Source organism: Pholcus phalangioides, unplaced genomic scaffold (genome assembly GCF_987345545.1).
Source record: "Pholcus phalangioides strain wild (caught in Gottingen) unplaced genomic scaffold, Ppha-v1.0 ptg000009l_1, whole genome shotgun sequence".
NCBI classification, from domain to species: Eukaryota; Metazoa; Arthropoda; class Arachnida; order Araneae; family Pholcidae; genus Pholcus; species Pholcus phalangioides.
Window position 1 is genome coordinate 38442009 of NW_028301602.1, and position 24216 is coordinate 38466224.

The window sequence follows — 24216 nt, forward strand, 5'->3', positions numbered from 1 at the left end:
TAACCATCCCTTCGCGTGTCAAAGTCAAAGGCCAACTCAGTATGGGCATACAATATTCTTTATGGGCATTGTATAATATTTTATCATGTATATATAGTGTTTCTAGTTTATGTAATTGCCTTTTTATTAGGGCTGCTGTAATTTTTAAGTATATGACATCCATATTTTGTTATGGGCAATTTTTTCTCAGTCACCTCGTTGGGCATTTTGTATGTTGTGGTGTTGTATTTCTATTGATCATAAAACAACAATATTACATGTTTATTTATTTTTTTATTTTTTTAACAACAACCATGTATCTAATAATTTTATGTCCTACAAATTCATTAAAAAAAGACCTCTTTTGACAGTCTTTGAAGTTTTAATTATTAGGAACCCATAAACACACATTTTTTTCAACGTGACTAGCCAATGGTAGTTCTTCCTCGGCACTAAAAACCTTGGAATGTGATCTAGTTCTTTCAGAAAATGCTTTTTTTTTTCTTAATCGTGCTTTGGGGTACTTTAAAATTATCTGCGGCTTGTCTTTAGTTTATCTCAGCAGATCTAATTGCATCTTTAGTAGTTTTTGAAGGTGGTCGTTGCTGTAGTCTTCATATCTTTGACTTCCAAGCTAATGCTTGTATTTATACATCTTTCCAATCTGGAAAAAAAACAACTTGAAATAAGATTAACATTTAAAAACAAACGTAATTACTCAATGCATTATTATGTTTTCAAGTGTAATCACAAACAAATTACCAAGAGTTGCAAAAATACGATCCACTTTGGCCCATCAAAATGCTGATTCAAAGCAGGGCGCATTTTTTTAAGCTTTTTTCCCCAGTTTAAATTTTTAATTAATATCTTCGGGAAAAAATGAAAGATTTGACGAAATTTTAATTATGCTACAGTTAAAAAACGACAATCACAGCATCAAAACCACCACTGTTGCTGCCTAGTTGGCCATTGGTGAACTAACCGATGCAATCAGTTGCCTTGCTTAGTATCGCTACTTTTAGCAATAACTACAAAAATTTGTTCCGAAAATTTTTTCTACAGTAATTAGAGTACGTTTTATTATTTTATCGTTTTGGGCTAAAGATGAGTCCCAGGGCCAAAGTATCCCGCGTTGAAGGGAGAACGTAGTGTATATATATATAAGCAGTTTAATCGTACTACTGGTCAAAACTCAGCATATTCGATCGAAATTGGTGATATTTGGCGGTTATCGGCGGTATACAGCAAGAATTAATTATTTTTGGTGAGGTTATGCTGGATATCCTGATTTCTGCACCCTACCTATTTGACTGGAAGGAGTCTGGCCTCATTTCGTTACTTCAGCCATAGAAATTTTGCTGTAAATTTTTTTAACTGCTAGACAACAATTATTACCATCCTATTTCCGAAGGAATAATTTGCATCATAGTTTCAATAGACTTGTAAGAAAGCGTGTCAGTAGATGGTTCAATATGCGTTTCAGAAAATGTTTTCCTGGGTACGTATGGAATAATCTGATGCTATCGCATGCTGTGTGAGGGGGGTTTTTCAATATCTAGCTCACACCTGTGCTTCAAGTTTAGGAACCACGGAAAAGCAAACTGAGTGAACGTGAGGCTACTCAATTATATAATCAATTCACGGCTCTTTAGCTTGCGAAATCATCAGCATAGCTGTACTATAGGTAAACTCCTCTTAACGATCACCTTTCGGATGCTGTCATCCCTATTTTACGGGCAAATTAATAATTACATTTTTTTATTCAATTTCTTCCATTTTCTCTTTTAGGGGAAATTTTTTTGTCCCGCCAATATCCGAAACAGAGGCGTTTTACTGTAATTTTATGAGAAAATAATAGAATGAAACATTATGAAAATGACAAATGAGAGAGAGAGAGAGAGAGAGAGAGAGATAGGTACCAAACCATAGGTTAAGTGCAGTTATCAGTCTAATTAAAAAATTAGTGAATTATTTTTTTTTCTTTTCCCATTCCTTCGAATACGAAATCTTCAAATAAATTGAATGTGCCTTATCCAATTTATTAATACACTCTATAACTATGATTTGCTTTTTCCCCGTCAACAGGCTATCTTAGACAACCAAGTGATTATCAGTTTTATTCTACTTGGAGTACATGAAAGTTTACCTAAGGAGTCGAAGGAAGGTCAGCCATCTCTGGACGAAGCTCAAAAATCTCTTAAAGCTGCTGTCGACAGTGGTGACCTCACAATCAGTTACATTCCATCTAAAAAAGCTCAGGTATGTATAGCATGGTGGCAATTTTATTTGTCTTTGAGACACTATTTCATGAAAAATTAAAAAAAAAATGTGATGCTGCGTACAAGGTGGATACTATCGACTGCCTAATAATTACACACGTGATTCCTTGTGAAACATTTATAGAAAAAAGTGTTTTCGGTGTTTTGATTTGACCAATAATTATTGAGTTGTATTACATTAAAAATTGATGACATCACTTTCGAACAGGGCCTGAACTAGATACTTTTTTCAGTCGTGGCGAGAACGCATTTTGGCGCCCACATACAATGTAGAAGAACCAGTTAAAGAGTGCGTTCGGCGCTCCCTTCTGTCCAGTACCCAGGACACAAGACCCACCTGCCCCCCTCCCCCAGTTGCGGCCCAGCTTTCGAATCCTGCCGAATTCACCGAATGTGCACCAAACGCAGCTTGGCGTTCTTAAGGTGATAGCAATGCTATTACCCTGAGTGTAATCAAGAAAGCTAAAGCTGTGCAAACCTGTTTTTCCGCCCTCAAAATTTTACTGAACAGTAAAGGAAAAAAAATTACCACTTTTTTTTTTTTTGGCAAAAAAGTGTTGATTTTTGGAGAAAAAAATTCAAATAGATTTCGCGTTGAGCTAGCATTTTACAAATCTGGTGATAAATTTGCCAATATAGTGGGTCGAAGGTGACACAAGGTGATAACAAGGTTAACATCACTCTACACCAGTGATTCCAAACGTGGGCGATGGAAAGTTCCAGGGGGACGGTAGAAGCTACGGGTATAACATGGGATCCTATGGGTTAGATTGCGTTGGGGGTGATGGGAGAAAAAAAATTCTGAAGAAGTGGGGGGGATGCGTGGGAAAAAAAAGGTTGGGAAACTACGTTCTGTACGAAGAGGAAAAAGTACCATTCGTAAAAGAAAATAGCTGAATTTGACTTCTGAAGGGATTGAATAATTCAGTTCATTCTCAGTTAGCAGCAACTCGCTGCATGGGGAAACTTTTTTTTTCCGTTGAGTGTTTGTTGCGTAACTGACCGTTACAAAAATGACACGTCATAAAATTTCAAAACTTAGTCGACGCTCGATTTTACGAACCTCTAATTTACGAACTAGACGTTTTTACGAACTAATCATCTAGGGTCACAAATAATATACACTATTTCTCTGAACGCCTTTCCCATTTACGGACTTCCCAATTTTACGAACTATTTTTCAAGTCCGTACGGGTTCGTGAAAACGAGCGTCGATGTAACTTCCTTAATATTCGTCCGATCCTAAAACGGAACACACTTTTCTATTTTAGTTTTTCACAAGGATTCACGTATGTGGGTGGTTCATAGTATCCACCCGATATACAGGGTGATTCAGAAAAAAGACGGGAAAAACTTTAAGATTTGATAGTACACATCGATGCAAACTATTGTCATCAAAGAATGCATTGTCTAACATGGAACGCAAACGCACTAGCGTGTTTCGAAACGGCGGCTCTGCAAACGTTAAAACGGCATTCCTGTTGAAATTTATCGGGAGAAAAAGAAAACCATGCATGCAAATGTAACCTGGGGAAGAAGAAGAAACGGTATGCAAATCTGCGCCATAGTGAATAAAAGGCACGGACTCAGTATTACGAAAGTGCGCCATTATCCCGTACGTCAGTTACACTGTTAGAATGATTGCACGCTGGAATTAACTTCACAGGGCTGGCGTCCGCGGCTGGCCCGCGCCGTACGTAGATTTGCATACGGTTTTTTCTTCTTCTCCAGGTTGCATTTGCATGCATGGTGTTATTTTTCTCCCGATAACTTTCAACAGGAATGCCGATTTAACGTTTCAGAGCGGCCGTATCGAAACACGCTAGTGCGTTTGCGTTTCATGTTAGACCATGCATTCTTTGATGACAATTGTTTGTAGCGGTGTGTTATTACCTATTAAAGTTTTTACTATATTTTCTGAATTACCCTGTATATCTGAATTCTCAACTCACTCAGATTATTTTATTTTCATTCTAAGCCCATAGATATAGGGGCTACTCCAGGTTCACTCAGTGATTCCGAGGACCCTGTGCTTGACAGAAGCACGTCTCCTGTTCCAACGAGGGTACCAAAAACGACACCTACTTTGCCTATATTTACTGTGTCAACGGACAGATCAAGAAAAACGGATAGCTCAAAAAAGACACCAGAACCGTCTGGCGGAACGGCATCGACGAAAGAAGTGACGGATTCTTCTACGCCGCCGACAACGACGAAAAAAATCGGAGAAGATGATGATAAAAATTCACCGCAAGGATATGGACCTGGAACCGTTGCTGGAACCTCCATAGGTATGCTTCTTGCAGGTATTTCGATGGGCGCAGGAGGAGCATATTTCCGACTGAAGGGTTTTCCAAGTAGATGACCTGCGTCTGTTCCGGTGGCAGAAACGTGAAAATCTGTACACACAAGACAGAAAAAATATCATCGGATCGTATATTGAAACTGTTTTCTATCACATGAAATGCTTCATACTTTTTTTTTTCTATTCTTGCTTCTATCTCTTCTAATAAGAATTGTTTGGAACTCATTCAAAGCTTTTTGAGAATAATAAATACTCAAGGACTTATCAAATATGTTGTAGTGACTTTTTATACCTGAACAAATCCATGCATTTTTTTCTAATCTGATTCAATTTTATTACTCATTTTATGCAATCGAAACCGGTACTAATGTTCCATAACAAATAATTATGAAAAATTGTAGCAGTTGTTTTAATCACCGGTTTCCTCAAAACTGTTTGCTTCTGCTTACAAGAATTGTTAGTCCCTAAATGATTTTGCATTATACTACAGAGTTGGAGAGGAAAAAGATGATAAATAAATATACTAGGTGATTCCATTATAGCGGTATTTTACTGACGCATCGAACCCAGAGGCATACTTCCAATTAGAAAAGGTATTCGCATGGCGTTTAGAACTCAAATATATACGTCGTTCATGTTGAAAAAGGGTAGTATAATTATATTAAAATACAAAAACTAACTGTCCTCAAAAACCCAATTCGTACGTCGTTATCCAGACTCTCCTGAGTCCAACAAAAAAATTCCACGTTTACAAGTGCAATATTTACAGGGATATTTGAATTCAAAAGTAGGAGAGAAAAATTCAGAAATAACAGCAAAAACTAATACCCAATGCAAAACAAATACTGTACATGAATTCCCATTCTCACAAAAAAAAGCGGATCTCTGAAGTGGTCATTTTGAATGAGATACGAAATTTCGATGTTGTACTAAAGTATACGCAAATGAAGTTGAACTACATTCCGTATCTTAAAATCTCGGACGGTCATTACGTCATGAAGCCCAGAATCGTTGGAGTGACTATAGTCTAGATTTTATTAAGGGTCCGCTCAACACCTCCTAGAGATAGAAGGCCTCCGCACGGGTTGCCATAAACGTCATTCAGGATACGTAGCAAGTTGGCCACATTTTGAAACACAGCATCCTATTTAGTTTCTTCTTATTTTGGCGTAGAATCTTCTTGATTCGCTCACAAATACCGCATAGTGATTGGATGTGAGGCATAGAAATCGCCAATTCCGAGTCCGATCATTTCTTTTCGGCACAACGATGATAATTTCACGAGTAGGGAATTTTTTCCCCCTGAATATTCTGAGGGAAAATGGACTACTTAGGGGCCGTTCAAGTATTACATCATAATCGATGGGGGCGGGGGTTTCCGATTTGCTGACTTTTGATGACAAGGGGGGAAGGGGGGTTTGAATAATGCTTACGTCATCAACCACCCTTCATGGAAATATGAGTACATGAGTTACGATTCAGAGGGGCAGAGCTGATGATGAAATTTTGCTCACAAGTGGGGGGGGGGGAGAGGGGGTCAGTGTTTTGCTGACTTTTGCTGACAAGGTGGTAGGAGGGGGTCAAAAATGGCTAAAAATTTGCTTACGTAATACTTGAACGGTCCCTTACTGACTGCACAAGCAGCGTTTCTATCTCTAGGATGCGCTTGTCCACTCTAGACAAAATTTATGGTGTAAAAAAAAAATCATATAATTTATTTCGAACCTTCGAGCTGGAGAGCTGTCCACTCCTCCCCCCCCCCCCTAAACAAAGAACACATTATCGGTTCAGCAGGTCCTGATTAAAATTCCATAGAGAAAGAGTTTAAAATAAGGTCCGAATCTCCGCAAGTCATTGTGATCTGTCTATTACTTTTCTGGACGAAATACGATCGGAACAACTTTAACAACAAATGAAAATGACATTGCGAGAATTGTGATAAAATTGCACACCATGAACATTAAACCGAAGACATCCCCCAAAAGAAATTGATTTGGGAGTTTTGTTATTATTTTAATTATTCAAATTGTGAATTTCGCGCTACCATCTCATTGGTCGGGAAACCGGAAGCGCAGAGAAACGAAACATAAGTTATGTACAAATGTGACTGCACAGCTCAGTCAGGTTTATGGCCTTCTATACAAGCAAGGGATATTTACCCATGAGATCCCAAATTTTGAAGTCTCACGCTGTTCTTACCGTCACGATATCGTCATGATCATCTTGCCCAATTTTTTTTTTTTATTTCTCTCGCTTTTTTTTTGTTTCGTAAGTCCCTTATGTTCCAATCCATTTGATAAACAAAAGTTTGTCCCTCCTCTAGTTTGAATTTCTGTCTCCATTCTTTGTTCCTTTTCTATATTGATTTCCAGTGGCGTCGGAGCGAGAAGGGGGGAGTGCTGTGGATGCTCGAGCACTCACACTATTTTTGCAAACGAGTTTGAGCTTCCCAAGAATTTATTTACAGTTCAGAATTTCGTGCACAAAACTCAAGCTGGGCACCCACAGGTTGAAATTCTCTTCCGACGCCTATTCTTAAAATACGAAAATTTCCAGGAAATACGGGATGCATGGTCACCTCATTCAAGAGAGAACAAAAATCAGAAAATAGACATTGATCAGTTTAGAAACTAGTAGGATGAACATACGTATTTTCTTGGACAGTCCCGACCTTTTTTGCAAAAATGTCCCGGGTTTTCCCGTATTTTCAACGAAGCAAACGTGACTTTTTATTCTGCATTTTAGTCATCAAATCAACGAATAAAATTACGACAATTACGATTACAAATAAGAATATTCATTTCACTTATATTTGTAATGCTTTTTATTTTATATTCACTGCAATTGACTCTTCATTTCCCGCAATTAGTAAGGTGACCATACGTCCCGTATTTCACGGGACAGTCCCGGTTTTCTTTCTTTTTCTAGCCGTCCCGACTGACTTTGTGGCAATTTGTCCCGGTTTTTCCCGTTTTTTGCATCACACCTACTTGATTTTTTATTCTTCATTGAAGTCAAAGATTGGATTATAAAACAAATAAATAAATAATTGAATTATTAAATTATATTATGATAAATACAACTACAAATAACAACACATTAATCTCCCACATTTGCCTTGGTGAACGTTTTATTTCGTGAAATCCACTGCAATTTGCAGTAGTACTTCGTTTCCCGCCATTGCGATTTTTCCGTAATTTCAGCAATATTTGGCAACATTGTTCACTTTTAGCGTCGTTCTTGGCGATGTCCCGTATTTTCCCGTATTTGGAATCTCAATTTCCCGTATTTCTCTCGACCAAATATGGTCAGCCTAGTAATTAGCGACTTTCCTGTGATTTTACCATGAGTTTGCAATGTCCCGTATCTCTAAGTTCAATAGTCGGTATTTTTAAAAAAAAATAATGGTCAGCTTTGCAATTAATCACACTAGAAAGTTTGGTGTATCGCCACCTAGCGTTGCTTTCACCTAGAGGAAAGGGAAGAAGTTTTGGCATCAGTTCAAATTAACCACTCCCAAAATAAATAGCGCATCCCTTTATATATACTTTTTTTTTTCTGCTTCCCGTCATTTAAAGGCCTCGCGCATCAGCACTTTTGTGCATCCGTCGTGGTTTGGACCCCCTTCATTTTTGTTAAATATATAAAATCTCAACAATTACCCGGTAAGTAAAGACAAACCTTCATATTACAATTTGATCAATATCCTTGACTGTAGAGTTCATTGTTTCATTATTATTAATGACCCTGAATGACATTAAAACCCGAGATGCCCTCTTTTTTCGCTAGACTCACTCCGCGAGGAAAATAACAGCTACGAGGTGTTGTTTCGCAAAATGAAAGTAGTCAAGGAAAACAACTAGCAATAAGTCTCGTAAACACCCAAGGTTGAGAAACTATATTCGTCTCCGAAAAAATCTTATTTTTTTATATATTTACAACGAATTTTTCCCTCCAAAGTGAGCACCACTTGAATGAACTCTATTAGTTGAAGGCGAACTCTATTTATTGTGCACTTGTTTAGCACTGGCGCTGGCTGTTATACCATTGGATTACTGGGCAGGGAAGTGCTTTTACTGTGTACCATACGTTTAATTACATTAATCGGGACTGTGATCTATACTTGACACATCAGTGAGTTGAAGACCATATACAGGTAGATTTTGAATTGCAGATGTGTATCTATGCATTTGTGTTGTTTGACCTGTATCTTTCAGTTGCGTTTGTTTTATGTGCATCGAAATATAATTCTTTGCTTCTTTGTGTAATAAAAAGCTTTTTTGTTATAGTTAGGGCGACAACTGGGACGGGACAGGGGGGACGAATAGGGGTCTGGTGCCCCTGAAGCTGGACCAGAAGGGAGGTGTCAAAATGTGCGCTTGCTACAGCTGACAAAGCATCTAGTTGCAGCCCTGGTTATAGCATTATGCGTCTCGCAAAATGGGTTTTTTTTTATTATATGCATGGATTATATAATTATCCGTTCTGATAATTGCTGGTGGAACAGGCTATAGTACGATCACTTTTGGGGATTTTATACTTTATTTTGCTATTTCTTCTTATTGCAAACAGAACGTTTTGCTTTTTATATGAGTAGAAGCACCTTTTATGTTTTTTTCCAAGTGTTTGCTACATAAATTTTACCACATTTTTCCTATTCTAGGTCTGGAATTCTTAATTTTCTTGACCACTCTTTTCTCAAACTTGTCACCCTGTGCTGTAACCCGCTTGGGCTCCCGATTCCCCCACACTTTTGCGAGTAAACCTATGTCTCTGAAACTCAAATACTTGCACATTTTCTAGGTCATTCTTTTGCTCATTCACATGCTTGCATGCACTCTAGGTTACTCACCGACATATTTTGCTGCACTCCAACTCTGGTCATATCGCTTTATGGCGATTTACTACCAATCAAGTCTGGTCAGATATTGAAGATGCCATCTGTTGGTGGTAATTTCGGATCTTTGTAGGGAAAGAATTTGTTATCTATGTTCAATCTCCAGGATCAAACCTGATTGCAACCTTTATGGTTGTGGACGAGCATGTTACCACTACTAAACCACACACGCACCTCATTTAAATTCTCAGTGGAATTTCTAACAAATTGGTACATGTTAGGCTCGTAAAACGTACATGCACATTCTAACGTGAAGTTTGTTACTGTAATGCTTGTTGTGTGTAGTGCTGTGATCTGCCACCAATTTTTTCCGAGCGAAGTGCAATGGTTGAATAATTATATCATTGTAGGCCTGTTGCTCTCTGTGGTGAGACTTTTAAAGGGGAGATTATCTTCCCTCTGCACCACTCTGGTGCTCACTCATCGACCTGGTCCCTCGCTCTGTTAGTTACTATTTCGGCCATTCACATGCCTGCTCTAAGTATTGAATAAAAGTAATTGAATCTTTTGAAAATTTGCTTGGTAGAGGGCCTCAGAAAAATCCCTTGGCCCGGGGCTCATGGTGCTCTTAAGATGGCCCTGTTAGCAATATATAACTATAAGGATTATATATGTCATGTTTAACAAAATTTAAAAGTATTTCAGGATTATTATAGGACTGTGTATGATCGACATGCGTTATCTATGCAATAAGATCAAAGCTGCTGGAAAGACATCAGATATAACAGCCAATTGAAATGCTTAGAAACATTTTTAATCGTAATGTTTTTTGTCATTGTGAGTTACTATCTCCATGAGGTAGATAGAAGCATACTTGACATAACTAGAAGTTTTAAATTGCATAAATTGCACTCAGTATATCAGCTATAGAGAGATTGTGTAAATGGCGCTGATTATTATCATGAATGAATGGGGCTTTTTATTAAATGCTGACTTGATGTCTTATATCTTAATTTTATGACTTAAAATAAAGAGGCTATTCTTCCCTATCATTTGTTCTCGCGTCTTATCGATACTGAATATTAGGATGAAAGATTGCTACAGTTGCTGTTAGGAATTCAAAGTATAGTAACTTGTGATTTTTTTAACTGCAAGTGTAAAACTTTAGTCACACCATTCAAATTTTAATATAGTATTATGGTAAGAAAGATGTCATAAAGAAGTAATGTGTTAAATATCTGAAATTCTCAAAAAGCTGTGATTGTGTTTGAAATGCTCAGTTCTGCAAATTCAGCAGGTTAAAAAAAATTTCATGTTATTGAATTCGCCCTCGCACCTTTGGAACAGCCTAATGGCTGTCATAACAAAAAAAGCTTTGTTACACTGAACTGATGAAAGTGAACAATTAATTTTAAAATGGTCAAATTACTTTTATTGACAAGAAATATAAAATTCATAAATAAGACTTTTTATTCAAATATACAACTGATTAAACCTTTCAAAATTGATATTACATTGATATTACATTGACATTACAGTGGATAAAATCTTCCTGTAACAGCATTAAATTAAGCTTATGGATGCATGAGTATGAAAAGAAGTAATGTTTTAGAAATCAGTTTTTCACATTCAGTGGAAGAAAGCTGTTTCTTCCTGTTGTTTTTTCCATGGTTTTTTCCAACTCTGAAGGAGCTTCCTAATATTGGCAGCGACATATACCTGATGAACTTGGTAGATGTGTCAAAATACTTTTAAAATGCCCTTTCAAGTTCTGCAGAACTGAAAAGAATTTCCTTTTGCGTTCGCTCATTCTAAGCTGAGAAATCGATTACAACATACAACTGCTAAAAACTTTTGTTTTTCAATGTTGCACTACAGTGAGGAAAAAAGGATTTTAATATTTTCTGATATTAATCTGTTTTCTAATGGTCTTTAAAATAAGACAATTTCATTTTCCAATAGTACAGCAGAGATCAGTGCCATTTAATAATTGAATAATGTTTAATCGTTTTGTTACGTAAAAAAGATAAAAATAATTTTGTCAGTTAGATTGAAATTAGATAAATGGATTTTATACTTTTAATGAAATTTTCCTAGGTCTGATAAAAAGCTTCAGCTAGATATGTGATCTTGGTCAACGGGCAGATTATAATTTTTGCAATTGATTTTACATGTTCATAGTTAAATTATCATAGGCCTGATTCAAATGTATTAGTGGTGTTAAAATGTTTTTGCCACATCTAACACTGTAGATATAAATCTACACTAAATATCTTGCATTGTAGTGCAAATGATCAATACAGGAAGGGTTTCTTCCGTTCGGAAGAAGCAGGGTTGGAAGTTTTTTCCAAGCAGAAGAAACTGTCCATCTCTTCAAAAGCTAGTAATTCAAATTAGGTTCAGCTTAAAAGTAATTCAGCTTCAAATAGCTAGTATTTCCGGCAATTCACCTAATGCAATTGCTAGAAATACTAGCTATTTCCAGCATGAAAAGTAATTGGCAGAGGCACCTGTTTTGAACTAACACAGTGATTTTCAATTACACAGGACTATATATAGTGAAATTGATTACTAGATTAGAGCAGCTCATTTTATTTTTCTTCCTTTTTTGTATATTGTCTTTCTCTATGTTGCAAGCTAAAGCGAGAGGGGAAAAATAGCAACACCCATATTGTGCCCAGGAGGTAAAAAAAAAGTCCACTCTTCAACTTTACTTGAACTAGCAGAGTGAGCTGCAAGTTTTTTTGATAGCGCTATTATGCTGAGCAGCGAGTAGCTAAAACAAAAGCAAACTCTCCTAATATAGGCCTTAAGTAGAAATAAGGAAAAATACACTTGGGAAAAATGTATAACATGGAAATTGATATATGCAAGTACACCAACCAAAGTAAAATATAGGTAAGAGTATTGACTTTTTTCTTGAAACCAACTGTTTAAGACAGTCTTGTTCACAGTGAGTGGAAGTGAATTGTCAGTTTTTTTTGTTGTGATCATGTGGCGCTAGACGGACAATGTAAATATGCAACGCTTCCTATCGACTAGTACTCATCTAGTTATTTTTATTATGCACTATTTGTATTGTGAGAAATGTGTTTATTATATAAAATTTTTTGAAAAAAGTTTATAATTTGTTCTCATCTTTCGAAAGATTGCTTGGTAACTGAGTGAAAATCTGTTGAAAATTTTGGTTTGGCTTGGTAAACCATGTAATCAGAAGTTTTATTGTGCAGTTTGTTTTTCTTTCTGGTTATGAATGGCATTGCTATTAACCATTTGGCTACTCAAATAGGCGGGACTATGCTTTTCTGTGTGCTGGGATCGGTGCAAAAATAATGGCAGGACTTTGTTGGAAAGCAATTATTCGTACATTCAGATTATTCATAATGTTTCCATAACTTAGTTATGCTATATAAAATTATTTTTCAATTAAATATGTTTTTGTAATACTTATACAATTCAACACAACAAAATATGTAGGTTACTTATATTCTTATTCACAATCATTTTTCATGTGGAACAATCACATAAACCATGAAATAGTGTTTCAATGTTTCTATTAATGTTCGGGATTTGTGATTCAACAGTGAAGTAAATGTGTACAAAGCCAAACATTTAAGTTTCAAAAAAATCATTTAAGTTTTACCATGTTAAGAGATAGCCAAAATGCCACTTCGGATTTGCTTATTTCAGCACTTGATATTTATACTTGGCACTCACAACATGCATCTATATATTTTAGTCGTTTATTTTCACCTTGGACAAGCACCGATATTCTGAATTTTTTTGCCCTTTTACTTTTCTCTCTCCTTAACTTATGTTCAAATATTCCTTATGGTTACCTAATGCCAGGAGAAAGACATTTTTATATGTTTTGCAACACATAAAAACTATATGCTGAAAACATGCTTTCCAGAAATATTAGAAGTCCCTGAACTAGAACATGAGGTAAATTGAAATCCCTCCATGAAAATAATTTTCAATGAGGGGGCTATATATTTCTCACAAAAAAATAGAAGAAAAAAAGCATTTAATAAAGACGCTAGTTTTTTTTTTTTCCTGAATAAATCTAATTTACAACTCTAAATTGATTTTTAAAAGAAAGTATAGGATGGAGCCTAAGTGATGGCTACATTCTTCCTAACCTTTTTACACACAAAGTTTGATAGATGGGACGCAGTGTTGTAGGACTTGAACCAATGTTATATCCAAATGTCAAAAACAGGGGAAAAAAGCTGGGGAAAATTTCCATTTGTTTATAAATTATTGATAAAAAATATTTAAAAGTTTGTGAAAAAGATGAATTATAAAAGCATGCAAATCCTAAAAATATATACTATTGAAAAAAGATTTTTGTTCTAAGATATTTTTCAAAATTTGAAAAATAGGCTGCGGAGAGCCAGGAGAAAGAAGTTTCCATAAGAAATCAAAATTTGTTGAAGCAAATTTTAAAAATCATAGTGGTGACTTGCCAGATAAACGAATATAAATATCAAGTGACGAAAAAAAAAAAAAATCTGTACCAAAGATATTAAATGTAAACTTCTGGAGATACAATTCAGGCAAATTCCATGAGAATCGTCCATTTATTGAACAGGTATAGGATTTACTCTTATTTTGGACAGTTTTTGTTGGGCAAAAAAATGCTTTATCCCTCTTGTAAAAAAAATTTTGCGTTACCGAAATTTATTTTTGTCATTCCCTGGTATAAGATTTCGTTAATTTTATGAGAACAGTATGAATATGTTGAATGTTTAAACATAATTTTTAGGCTATAAACATGAGTTTATTGTATTTGTAGTGTTTTATCATATTCATAGCTATGTTAGAGGTGATATATTTGTCTATCAGTTTTTTGGAGACCATTTTTTTTTTTTTATCCTCTTCCTCTTAAGTTATCGTACCAATTTTTCTAGCTTTCAGTTCTGACTCTTGCATTCTTCAGAGCAGATTTCATCTGAGAACCATGGTGGTATGAAAATTTTGGGCTATAAAAGTCACTAAACTTTGCTTGACCATCGCTCATAGTTACGATCCTGTCTCATTCATTAATGTTAATTGGAAGAAGTATACTAAAGCAAAAATGTGGACATTTATAACATTTACTGTAGAATTTTTTTGTGGGAATGGTTTTATTTTTATAATGAACTAATATCATATAGGTCTAAGCTTTTATTCATTGGCATCGCATTGCTTTTTTGCTTATAATTAACAGGTTATTTAACTTTTTTGTGTGGCATATTTTGGCTACTGATTTTTTAACTTTGGTTTTCTAAGGTTGAGAGCCGTTTTGCTTATTGAAATGTTCACTTCTATATTTAAATGTATATAAATTAAGATTCAGAATCTGATATTTGACATTAAAATTTTGGGAATGCTTCAGGCAGCCTAGTGCATCAACAACTTTGTAAGCAAAACTATGGAAATTAAACTCGTATTGGAAATTGATTATTGATATACGTGATCAGTGCAATAACATGTAACTATTGATGAAGACAAAGCAAAGTATATTTCACCAGCTGCACAAGCATTAATAAACATATTATTAAATATTAGTTCTATAGTGAGACAGACATCACACTTTTTTTTGACACCATGAGTGAGTTGATCAAAAATATTTTGACCGGAAATACTTATTGATGACCATGAAATTGTTTTATTTCCCACGTTCCTTTTCAATGTTTAAATTATGGAAGAAGAAAATCTTGATTCAGGTTCTTGGCTTTGATATTTAAAATGATCAATTTTATTAACTTTTAAAAAATATTCATATATCTTTTAATAATACAGGCGTGATGTCAGTCTTTGTTGCAAAACTCATTGGTAAGGAGAAAGACCTGGACGACACGGATATTGATGAGTTATTGGCTTCATTGTCTCCAGAAGAACTTGAACAGCTGAGTAATGAAGTCGATCCAGATGTAAGTTATGAAGAAAAGTTACATTTTATGAGGTTTTTTTTTTTGCTGCATATAAGGGTAGCTTACTTGACATATATTGTGTAATGCAGCAAATATAAGTTATGACATATATTTTAAGTTTGTGTCAAACTTAAAACACCATAGCTTAACGATGGAAATAGCAAATATAAGTTTTGTTTATTTCCTTTGGTTTTAATGTGGAAGATAAAATTAGATTTTTTTTTTTTTGTAATTTGGATGCAATAGTAATATTCATTTAGATTTTAAATCATGATATAGGCTTATAGTCACACCACAAAATGAGAATTCTGATCTCTCTCCTCCAAAGATGAAGTCCATTGTGAGCAAAACATTAGGATTCGAAACCTTTTTATTTGCCATATTCGTTGAATAGGGTGTTAAAACTTGTTAATAACATACCCACATAGCCTCAACTAAGTCCCTATTGTATTTTTTTGAAAACAGTATTTTTTAGCAAAAAAATTGTTACTCATTGCAATCGTGTAAAAAAACAAATAAAAAAATCTGCATCATTTTTGAAAAGCAAAAATTTTACTTTTTGAATTTGATCTATTCCACTCTATTATTTTAGTACCAGGTTTGTATTTTTGCCTATCAGAAGGTCAGCTGAGATTTTTTGTTAAGAATTCTTAAGAGCTTCAAGTGTTTCTACTTATATCTAACCATATCCAATATTTTTTACCCTGTACTTTGTAATATTGAGACACCCATTGGCCATACTTGACAACAATCGGTCATTGATTTGGCTTCTAGTACTTCAATCTAAATTTTTTTTATCACTTTTAAAAAGAAGTTGCTTGTGGGGTTTTTCTACTGATAGCAAAACTCATGTTGGCGTAGTGCCAGATATGAGGACCTATAGGCTAATGTGATTGATGATTATTGTAACATAATGAGTCAAATCAAAAGATTGGTACTTATCTCATCCTTCTTTGTTGGAAAATTACTTGGCTGAGCTCATTGTGTTTCCAAAATTCAATAGAGGCCCCCTCTTCAAGTTATTTTCAGAGTCATCAATAACAGATTTTGAAACTTTGGCCAAAGTTAGATAATCAGATAAATATTTGAGCTCTTATTCACCCACACTGGGTGGTTATAAGATAACTTTGCCAATACGTGAGCCTTTAGCGGCTGCAAAAATTAACAAATGAAATTTGAGATAAAGATATTTTAAAGTGTGCACTCAAAAATAAAGAGTGAAATAAAACTCTAGCTTCTGTGATTAGCCACAGCAATAAAATTTTGATAAATTCAAGTGTCAATTGACTATTATGCATCCATAAGTGATCAGCACAGCGAAAAACTGTAGAGTATTGTAAACATAGTATTTGTAGCACTTTAAATGTCAAAAGACAAAGAAAGATCTCCCCAAGGAATTGGTGTGTTAACCCCTGGGAGGGGAAATTCTCTGGCAGCAGAAATGTGATCTGCATTGGTTGTTTCCCCGTGTTTTTGTCTGCATCTAGCGCCAGTGTTTATGTTGCTACAGGTACTGTTCTAACACCATTTATAGTTTTTCATTGTGCTGATCACTTTGCAATTCTTTAAAAGTGAGTTGCCATTTGAATTTTTTGAAAATTTGTTGCTATAATTGCAACCACAAGACCTAGGTTTTTGTTTTTATACCCATTCTTGAGCACATACTCTTAAACAACTATATCTTGAACTTCATTTGCATTTGTTGAGTTTCGGGGCCACTAGAGGCTTGTATATCAGCAAAAAGTGTTATTTTATGAATACCATGTAAGCTACATACATGTGTATGTGAAGGTCATGTTTATCGTTTCTAATGTTAATAAAAACTCTGCAAAGACAAAGTTTTTAAACTAATTATAATTTTTTTAACATGAATTATTTTAATTTTTCCAGGATTCCCTACTGCCAGCATCTCAAAGGTGCAAAGATCAAACGAAAAAGTCCCCAACTGGACCCTTAAACAGGAAAAAACTTCTTGAATTCTTGGAGCGAACAGCTAAGGAACAAGCTGATTGGCCCGAAGCGAAGCCCTTTGAAGCTGGCATCAAACGAGGTAATTTATAAAAATATTTTTCAAGTTAAATTATATATTCAATTATCAAGGATCTATTCAGCAGAAATTTTCATCCACTTTCCAACTGTCTCACAAAATACAAATTAAGGAAACCATAAATTTGACATTTCATTTTTTTTGTGATAAATTAACTACAGTTTTTGCTTTCCACAAACATACTTGATTTTCCATATTTTTTTGTGAAAGGTTTCACAAAAGCAGGACTTCACAAAATTTGGACATACCCCTGATTATTGTAATAAATTATGAATTGCACCAAAGTTTTGATTAATTTTTCATAATGCAAATGCTCTACGTATCTGAGTAATCTCATTTTAACTTTGTTTCCTTGCATATTAATGCAAGAAAAAAAATGAAATTAATACAGCAAATTATTGTGTTATAAACCTGTAGAAGGGCAGTAAAACATATTGGATGCTAATGCAAAAGATGCCATTACAGTTGTGGCATATATAGGTGACCATATGTCATAGAAACATTAACAGAAAACTGGGATTGCCAAATGGGGAAAAATATGGGACAATGCAAATGGTAGCTAAAATGATTGTGAATAGCTCATTGAGCTGTTAAAATATATTAACCATCTTTCAATAAACTGCATTTTATAAAGTTAAATTTCAACAATTTTGATTATAAATATTTTTTCCCATGATGCAGCATACCAATGCACTCCTGGTTCTCGTTTACTATTCAAAGCTTACAGATAACAAACAGGAAATAAGCAGAAACCTTTTTCAACTTCAAGTGTCTTATTCATTGACACAAACTAGTTTAAAATTCTTGATCCTATTTTTTTTTTAAATCAGGGAATATTGCAGGCATGACTAGCAGCATAATTAGAATAATCTCACCTAAGTTGTCTAACTTGTCTATATGTGGACAGAAAAGTTCAGAACCCGGTAAATTTTAAGGGAAGTTTACAAAACTTTGCCACCTATCCACTCCTAGACCGGATCTCAAAAGTGTAATTCACACTATTGTGAGGTCATGATCATGTACTGGTAGAAAAGATGCCCTTTCTAGAGCAACCACCTTGTAAGGCTGCACAGGTTGAATAGATGCTTAAGGCATTAATTAAGGAGCTTTATTGAGATAAAACATACCAAAATCCTGTTGTGTGGATAGTATTGACCATTCAGAATGAGTAAATATGTGATAGTACCAAAATAAAAAGAACCTGCATCACACTAGCAATATCTCTATGGGAAATACATCTCTAGGATGAACAGTTTTACATGGATCAGGCAGACTACTTATACTTACCTACAAATCTGGAAATATGTATGGGCAACATTGCCTGGTGCTCCTGTACATCCATAAATGTATATTTATTACATGAGCTACTTTCTTTAACTAGAATGTCAGTGATTTTAGGAAGCATGTAGGCCTATAATAGACTACTCCTGTTATAGAGGATTTCAAGTTGTACGTGGAATATATTAACACTATGAAAATTGCATTGGAACCAGAAAGCGACGTTTCCTCTAAATTTTTTTTCCCACCCTGTATAAACATTTTTTGATAGGCTGCAAGGAAATCTGTTGTATCTGCCAGTGGTAAATTTTGGGATTTTGTATGTGTATAGCCACTTTCATGCACATGCAAAGCTTAGAGGGAATATTGTCACAGAATAATATCATTATAGAAGGCATTGCATAGCATTTTCTCTGTATGCATTAAGAAGTAATATTGAATCCAAATCACAACCATTACAGGAAAAATTTGGAAGCCAAAGGAAGTTCCAAAACCAAAATCAGACGATATAGAAATTCAGCTGGATTTGGGTGATGAATATGATGAAGCTCTCAACACTGCAAATGAGACCGAGCTTGTTGACCTTGCAGGTATTACTCAGCAAATTACTGTAATATAAGTTTTTATATGTGAAATATTGTGCATTTATGTACGAGATTCAAAATACATTTTAGATTTTCATATTTTTCCAGTTTTTAGTTTGAACATGCCTTATTAAAAAATGGATATATTTATTTTACTTAATAGCTTCTATATTTTACCAAATCTTGTATGGAAAAGCTGATTTTTTTTAAATATCCAATTTCACCATTGGAACATATATGATCATAAATATATTTTACACAGAAACTTTAGAAACAACCATTTTCCATTTAATGTCCGATGTGTGGGAAAAGCACTCCTACACACCTGAAAGTTTGTCCCACAAAAGCAATCCGACACATACATTATACATTCCGTATCAATTTGCTCTTACCTCTTACCACTTTCTGGCATTCACTAATTTGTTAGAAATTCTCCATGTAGTAATGGTTACAAGGCAGTGTGTGGCTTAGTAGTGGTTAAGGAAAAGTAGGTTATTCAGAATTTTCGCTCAAGATTTATGTGTCGTGGAATTGTCTCCCCTCCTTTGTGTTTGGGTCAATATTTTAACCTCCTCAGTTTCTGTATTGCTTGTGGGAGACTACTAAACTGTACATGCATCTCATACACATTTCTCTGCAGAATTTCTAATGAATCAGTAGATGCACAGATGTGTACAAGTAAAGTAGAACCTTATCATAACAGACTAATAGGGACTGAAAGTCATCCATTTTGATGAAAGTCTGGTTTATAATAAATAATTCCTATACATCAATGAAACTTCAGTAGTTAGCTGTAAAGAATGCTTATTATATATTAAATAAAAAACAGACTTCAACATTGGTTGAATTTGAAAAGATGTGTATGAATATGTTATACGGTAAATATGATAAATCCGGTTATTATATGCATAATCACAGAGCATTTTGGTAAGTTTGAATCTTCCTAAATTAATTGCTTTTTCTGGTGGTTATGCATAATACCCAAGCGTTGTGCCATTGGTAAACATGATAAATCATGCTATGGTAAAACATCTTTTTTGCAGACACTGGGCAGGATAAAAAAAATTCATATGTAAAAGAGGGATGACTGTTTATCGGGGGTTTGAAATGCATACTTTTATTATGCACTAGGAAATTATTGTTTGGCCATAGAAGAGGGGTAACCACATCTGAGGGGTGTCCGTGAAGAGGGGTTTTACTGTATATGATACAATATACGTATGAATTATCATACATAGTATATCGTATCAGGGTCCAATTATGTTCATCACACTTACTACAGACTCATTTAGAAGTTTTCTCATATTTATCAAATTCACCAATCACACTAGGGTATTATGCATAATCACAGATAAATGCAATGAATTTCAAGTATTTATCAAATTTATCAAGACGATCCATAAGTATGCATAACAACCAGTTATTATGTGTAGTTGATTTATTACATTTAATCTCAATTTTTGTAGCTGGCGAGTAGTACAAGTCATGCAGCGCATCCGTGTGTGTGTGTGTGTTTGTGGCGCGCAAGTTTGAAATTTTAAAATTCTCACACTTTCTAAGCTGTTTGTTGTACGCAAAGTCTGTTATAGTGAGACTCTACTGTATATGTATGGCCCTAAGTTGGGCTTGTTTCATGTTTTCCTGCTGGTGCTGTCATCAGTGTTCCAAATTTTAAATGAAGATGGTAAATGCATGAAATTTTCGTGATATGTAAGTATCATGTTGAAGGTCTGCCTGCTCTCTGGTGAAAGACGATAGCCTGTGGTAAACACTAAACAGCGCTTTTAAAAAAAATAAGTTTGTTTAGCTAACTCAAATGCTCAGACAACTAAAAATTAGTCCTAGATATTCTGAACAGTTGGTAGTAACATATTCATTCTCATTTGTTGGAATAAAATAGGTTTTAGACAGTTTTACAGTCAAAAGTAAGTGTAAAATTGAATATGACCTTGATGACAGTTATGGCCAAGTTACAGTAAAGCCTGACGTATGATAATAGGTGAGGAAACATTGCGATTGTGACTGATATGAGTGAGATATATATAGTTTATTCGGTCATGTACCTCAGTGAAAGTTTCAGTTATTAGAGGATCTGTGAATGTGAAGGTTATACTGTATTTATGAAGGTTTTTAACAGCTGGCTGATGTGAAGAGGTATATTTAGGAGAAAAAAAATTCAACTGCCCTAGCGGGGAATCGAACCCATGTAATTTTTCACTTTCTATTCCCTGCAATGGCAGTTGAATTCTCTTTCTTAAATATATATTTACATCAGCCAGATGTTGAAAACCTCTTGTGGATAGCGGGGAGTGACATCCTCGTATACTGTATGTAATATAATTTTGACTATGTTAACTTTATAAACATTTGACTGCTCAGTACTTTGAGATAGTATTTGTATACAGCATTCAAGCAAATGATTTTTCACATAAAAATTTCATGAAATACATATTTTGGAAAGAATCAAAAAAGAATAAATCGTTTCATATTTTAGTCAAACCCTGTTATAATGAACTGCAAGGGACCAGAGAAATCACTTCGTAATAAAATTGTATTATAAAGGAATTCCAGGTTTTTGCATTGTTCCTATGTAAACTTATCTGGGGGAGGGGGTTACAAAAATGTTTACTAAAAGGAAATTTTTGCTATAATGGTATTTGTTAAAATGGGATTCTACTGTATTTTTCAGGATAAGCCCCTTTTTATTTCAAGTGTTTGCCAGCTTTATCATCGTAATTCCTTTGAGTTCTAGTAATTACTTTCTGTAATTTGTTTATGACTGTGAAATATTGTTTGTTATTCATGTCCCCTTGTGCCATTTAATCTGATTCTAAACTTTCTTATTTTTAGCTATTCTTGGATTGCACAGCATGTTGAATCAAGATCAGTATCATTCATCCATTTTGAACAAGGGCCAAAAAGCTGGTGACAAATTTGAAAGTAAGCACTGATGTCCCCTTTGTTTATGCACCATACAGTTTTTGTATGAGAAACAGTGATTCATAATTTTAGTTTTGTTTCCTTCATTTTCTGTTTACTTGGTTTATTTTATATTCCTCATCCATAACATTGAGAACATAGTTTTGGGGATGTACACATTCATTATGCAATGCCACATTCATTATTACATATTTCAATATACCTTGCATGATAGTATTCCATTTGTAGGCATCGTGCATGCATCTCAACCAAAGTTATTGCCATTTGAGCCAGATAATTCAACAGATGTGGATAAGACATTGAGACAAGTGACAGAAAATGACGCTAGCCTGAAAAAGTTGAACTGGAACAACATTAGAGTATGTTGCACATCTTCTATTCTACATTATGAATGTAATTTTTTTTTTAAAGTTAAAATTAACTTTGTGTACGAGATAGTTAGTTTCCATTATGAAAGTTATTGAGGACAAAAACAAAAAATATTATAAATCTATTAATTCATTCAAAGCTATTATACAGTCAAACCTCGTTAGTGCGTCACCCGGTTAACACGTCACTCCGCTTACCGAGTCACTTTTTGGAACTCCCAATTGTAATTGGCACAGCTATGGCTTACTACGCTTAACGAGTCACTCCACTTAGTAAAACATATTTTTGCTCTCCCAAGAGTGACTTATTAACGAGGTTTGACTGTACTTGTTGATCTTCAGTCAAAACAATATAATGATATAAAAACATAATTTACGTATCTACATATATTACGGTAAATGTGATGAATCCAGTAATTATGCATTATCACTGACCATTATAAATTTGATAAATTTCCCTACATTTATGAGTTTTATTGGCAGTTATGTATGATACCCAATTGTCATTGGTAAACATGTTAAATCATATTAAATTCATCACTTTTGCTTGTTATTATACATAATCATCATTTCACATTTGTAAATATGATGAATCAGTCCCATTGCCATGATATGATTTATTTAGATGGCTTTCCTTTGAGCCAAAGACCAAACATCCCAAAAATAACTTGGTCAATTAACTTTTATCTGAGGAATTCTGAAATCTGACTTTGATCATAAATTTTTTAAAATAAGATTTCATTATATCATACTCAAATCTAACAAACTCTCATTTAACAAATTTTACAATTGTCCGTCGATCGAACAAATGAACTAGAGAAGACACTCATTTTTTCTCCTTTACTACCTAAATGTTAAAAAAAGTTTCCCATAGCAAAAAAAGTACAGTAGAAACCCAATTTAATAAATTGTATAAAAACTCGTATTTTATTATGCATAACTGTGGTAAAACTGATGAATTTATCAATCTTGCTGAGACAATTGGCAACTATACATAACCAATTTATCACTTACCATAACATATATTAATTCATTATGCAAGGTAAATTATATGTATACTATATTCATATCTAAATCATCATTACTGTGGCCATATTTCACGAAATAAGCTGTGTGAAGGAAAAGGTAAAAAAATATTTGAGCTGAGCATAGTCATGACAGCACTTTTCCGTGAAAATTTTCGTGCAACATGTTTAATTTTTGTAGCATAAAAAAAAATTACAAGACAATATTTGCTCGATAATTGTTATCGGTTGCAAATGAATAGTAGTTAATTGAATGAACCAAAATTGAAAAAAATATATTTGCTGCTATTTTTTTAATATGTTTATGATTTCTTTTCATAGTTTTTTAAAATAATTGAAATATGCTCAGTAGAGCTGTAAAGCTGTTTCTGCATCTAATTTATTTTACACTTTGATGCTCATCAAAAATGTGATAAGTTTAGTTTTAAGTATATAATTGAAATCTCATTTTTCTTATTAAATGTTTTTCAATTCTTGTCTAGGGTATATTGAAATTATAGATACAAATGTACTGGGGGGTGATTTGGAAAATGATAAAATGAGTTTATCATTGCAGGTATCCACAGGAATATGTAGGATCAACCTTTGGGGGATGAGAAAGGAATCCCTTCTAAAGAAATTCTGAAGTACCATTATCAAAAACCATTTGAATTGAC

General features: G+C 34.3%; 2 protein-coding genes across 4 annotated transcripts in view; both read left to right on the forward strand.

Moving 5' to 3' along the window:
- Positions 1-4832, forward strand: part of LOC149083037 (uncharacterized) — a 34520-nt gene extending 29688 nt beyond the window's left edge. Inside the window, exons 12-13 of the mRNA XM_089236137.1 lie at positions 2065-2238; positions 4237-4832. Of these exons, the coding sequence (XP_089092263.1) occupies positions 2065-2238; positions 4237-4623 (561 nt within the window). The 3' untranslated portion in view covers positions 4624-4832. The remainder of the gene's footprint in view (positions 1-2064; positions 2239-4236) is intronic.
- Positions 4833-8080: 3248 nt separating this feature from the next.
- tmod (tropomodulin) overlaps positions 8081-24216 on the forward strand; it is a 29084-nt gene continuing 12948 nt past the window's right edge. Inside the window, exons 1-7 of one of the 3 annotated variants that reach the window (XM_089236139.1) lie at positions 8124-8228; positions 14314-14369; positions 15188-15318; positions 17209-17368; positions 19105-19233; positions 22078-22167; positions 22396-22526. In XM_089236139.1, coding sequence (XP_089092265.1) covers positions 15193-15318; positions 17209-17368; positions 19105-19233; positions 22078-22167; positions 22396-22526 — 636 coding nt within the window. In that variant the 5' untranslated portion in view covers positions 8124-8228; positions 14314-14369; positions 15188-15192. Of the gene's footprint in view, positions 8229-8645; positions 8720-14313; positions 14370-15187; positions 15319-17208; positions 17369-19104; positions 19234-22077; positions 22168-22395; positions 22527-24216 lie in introns of those variants that run through there. The other 2 variants (XM_089236138.1, XM_089236140.1) reach the window with 2 other exon arrangements.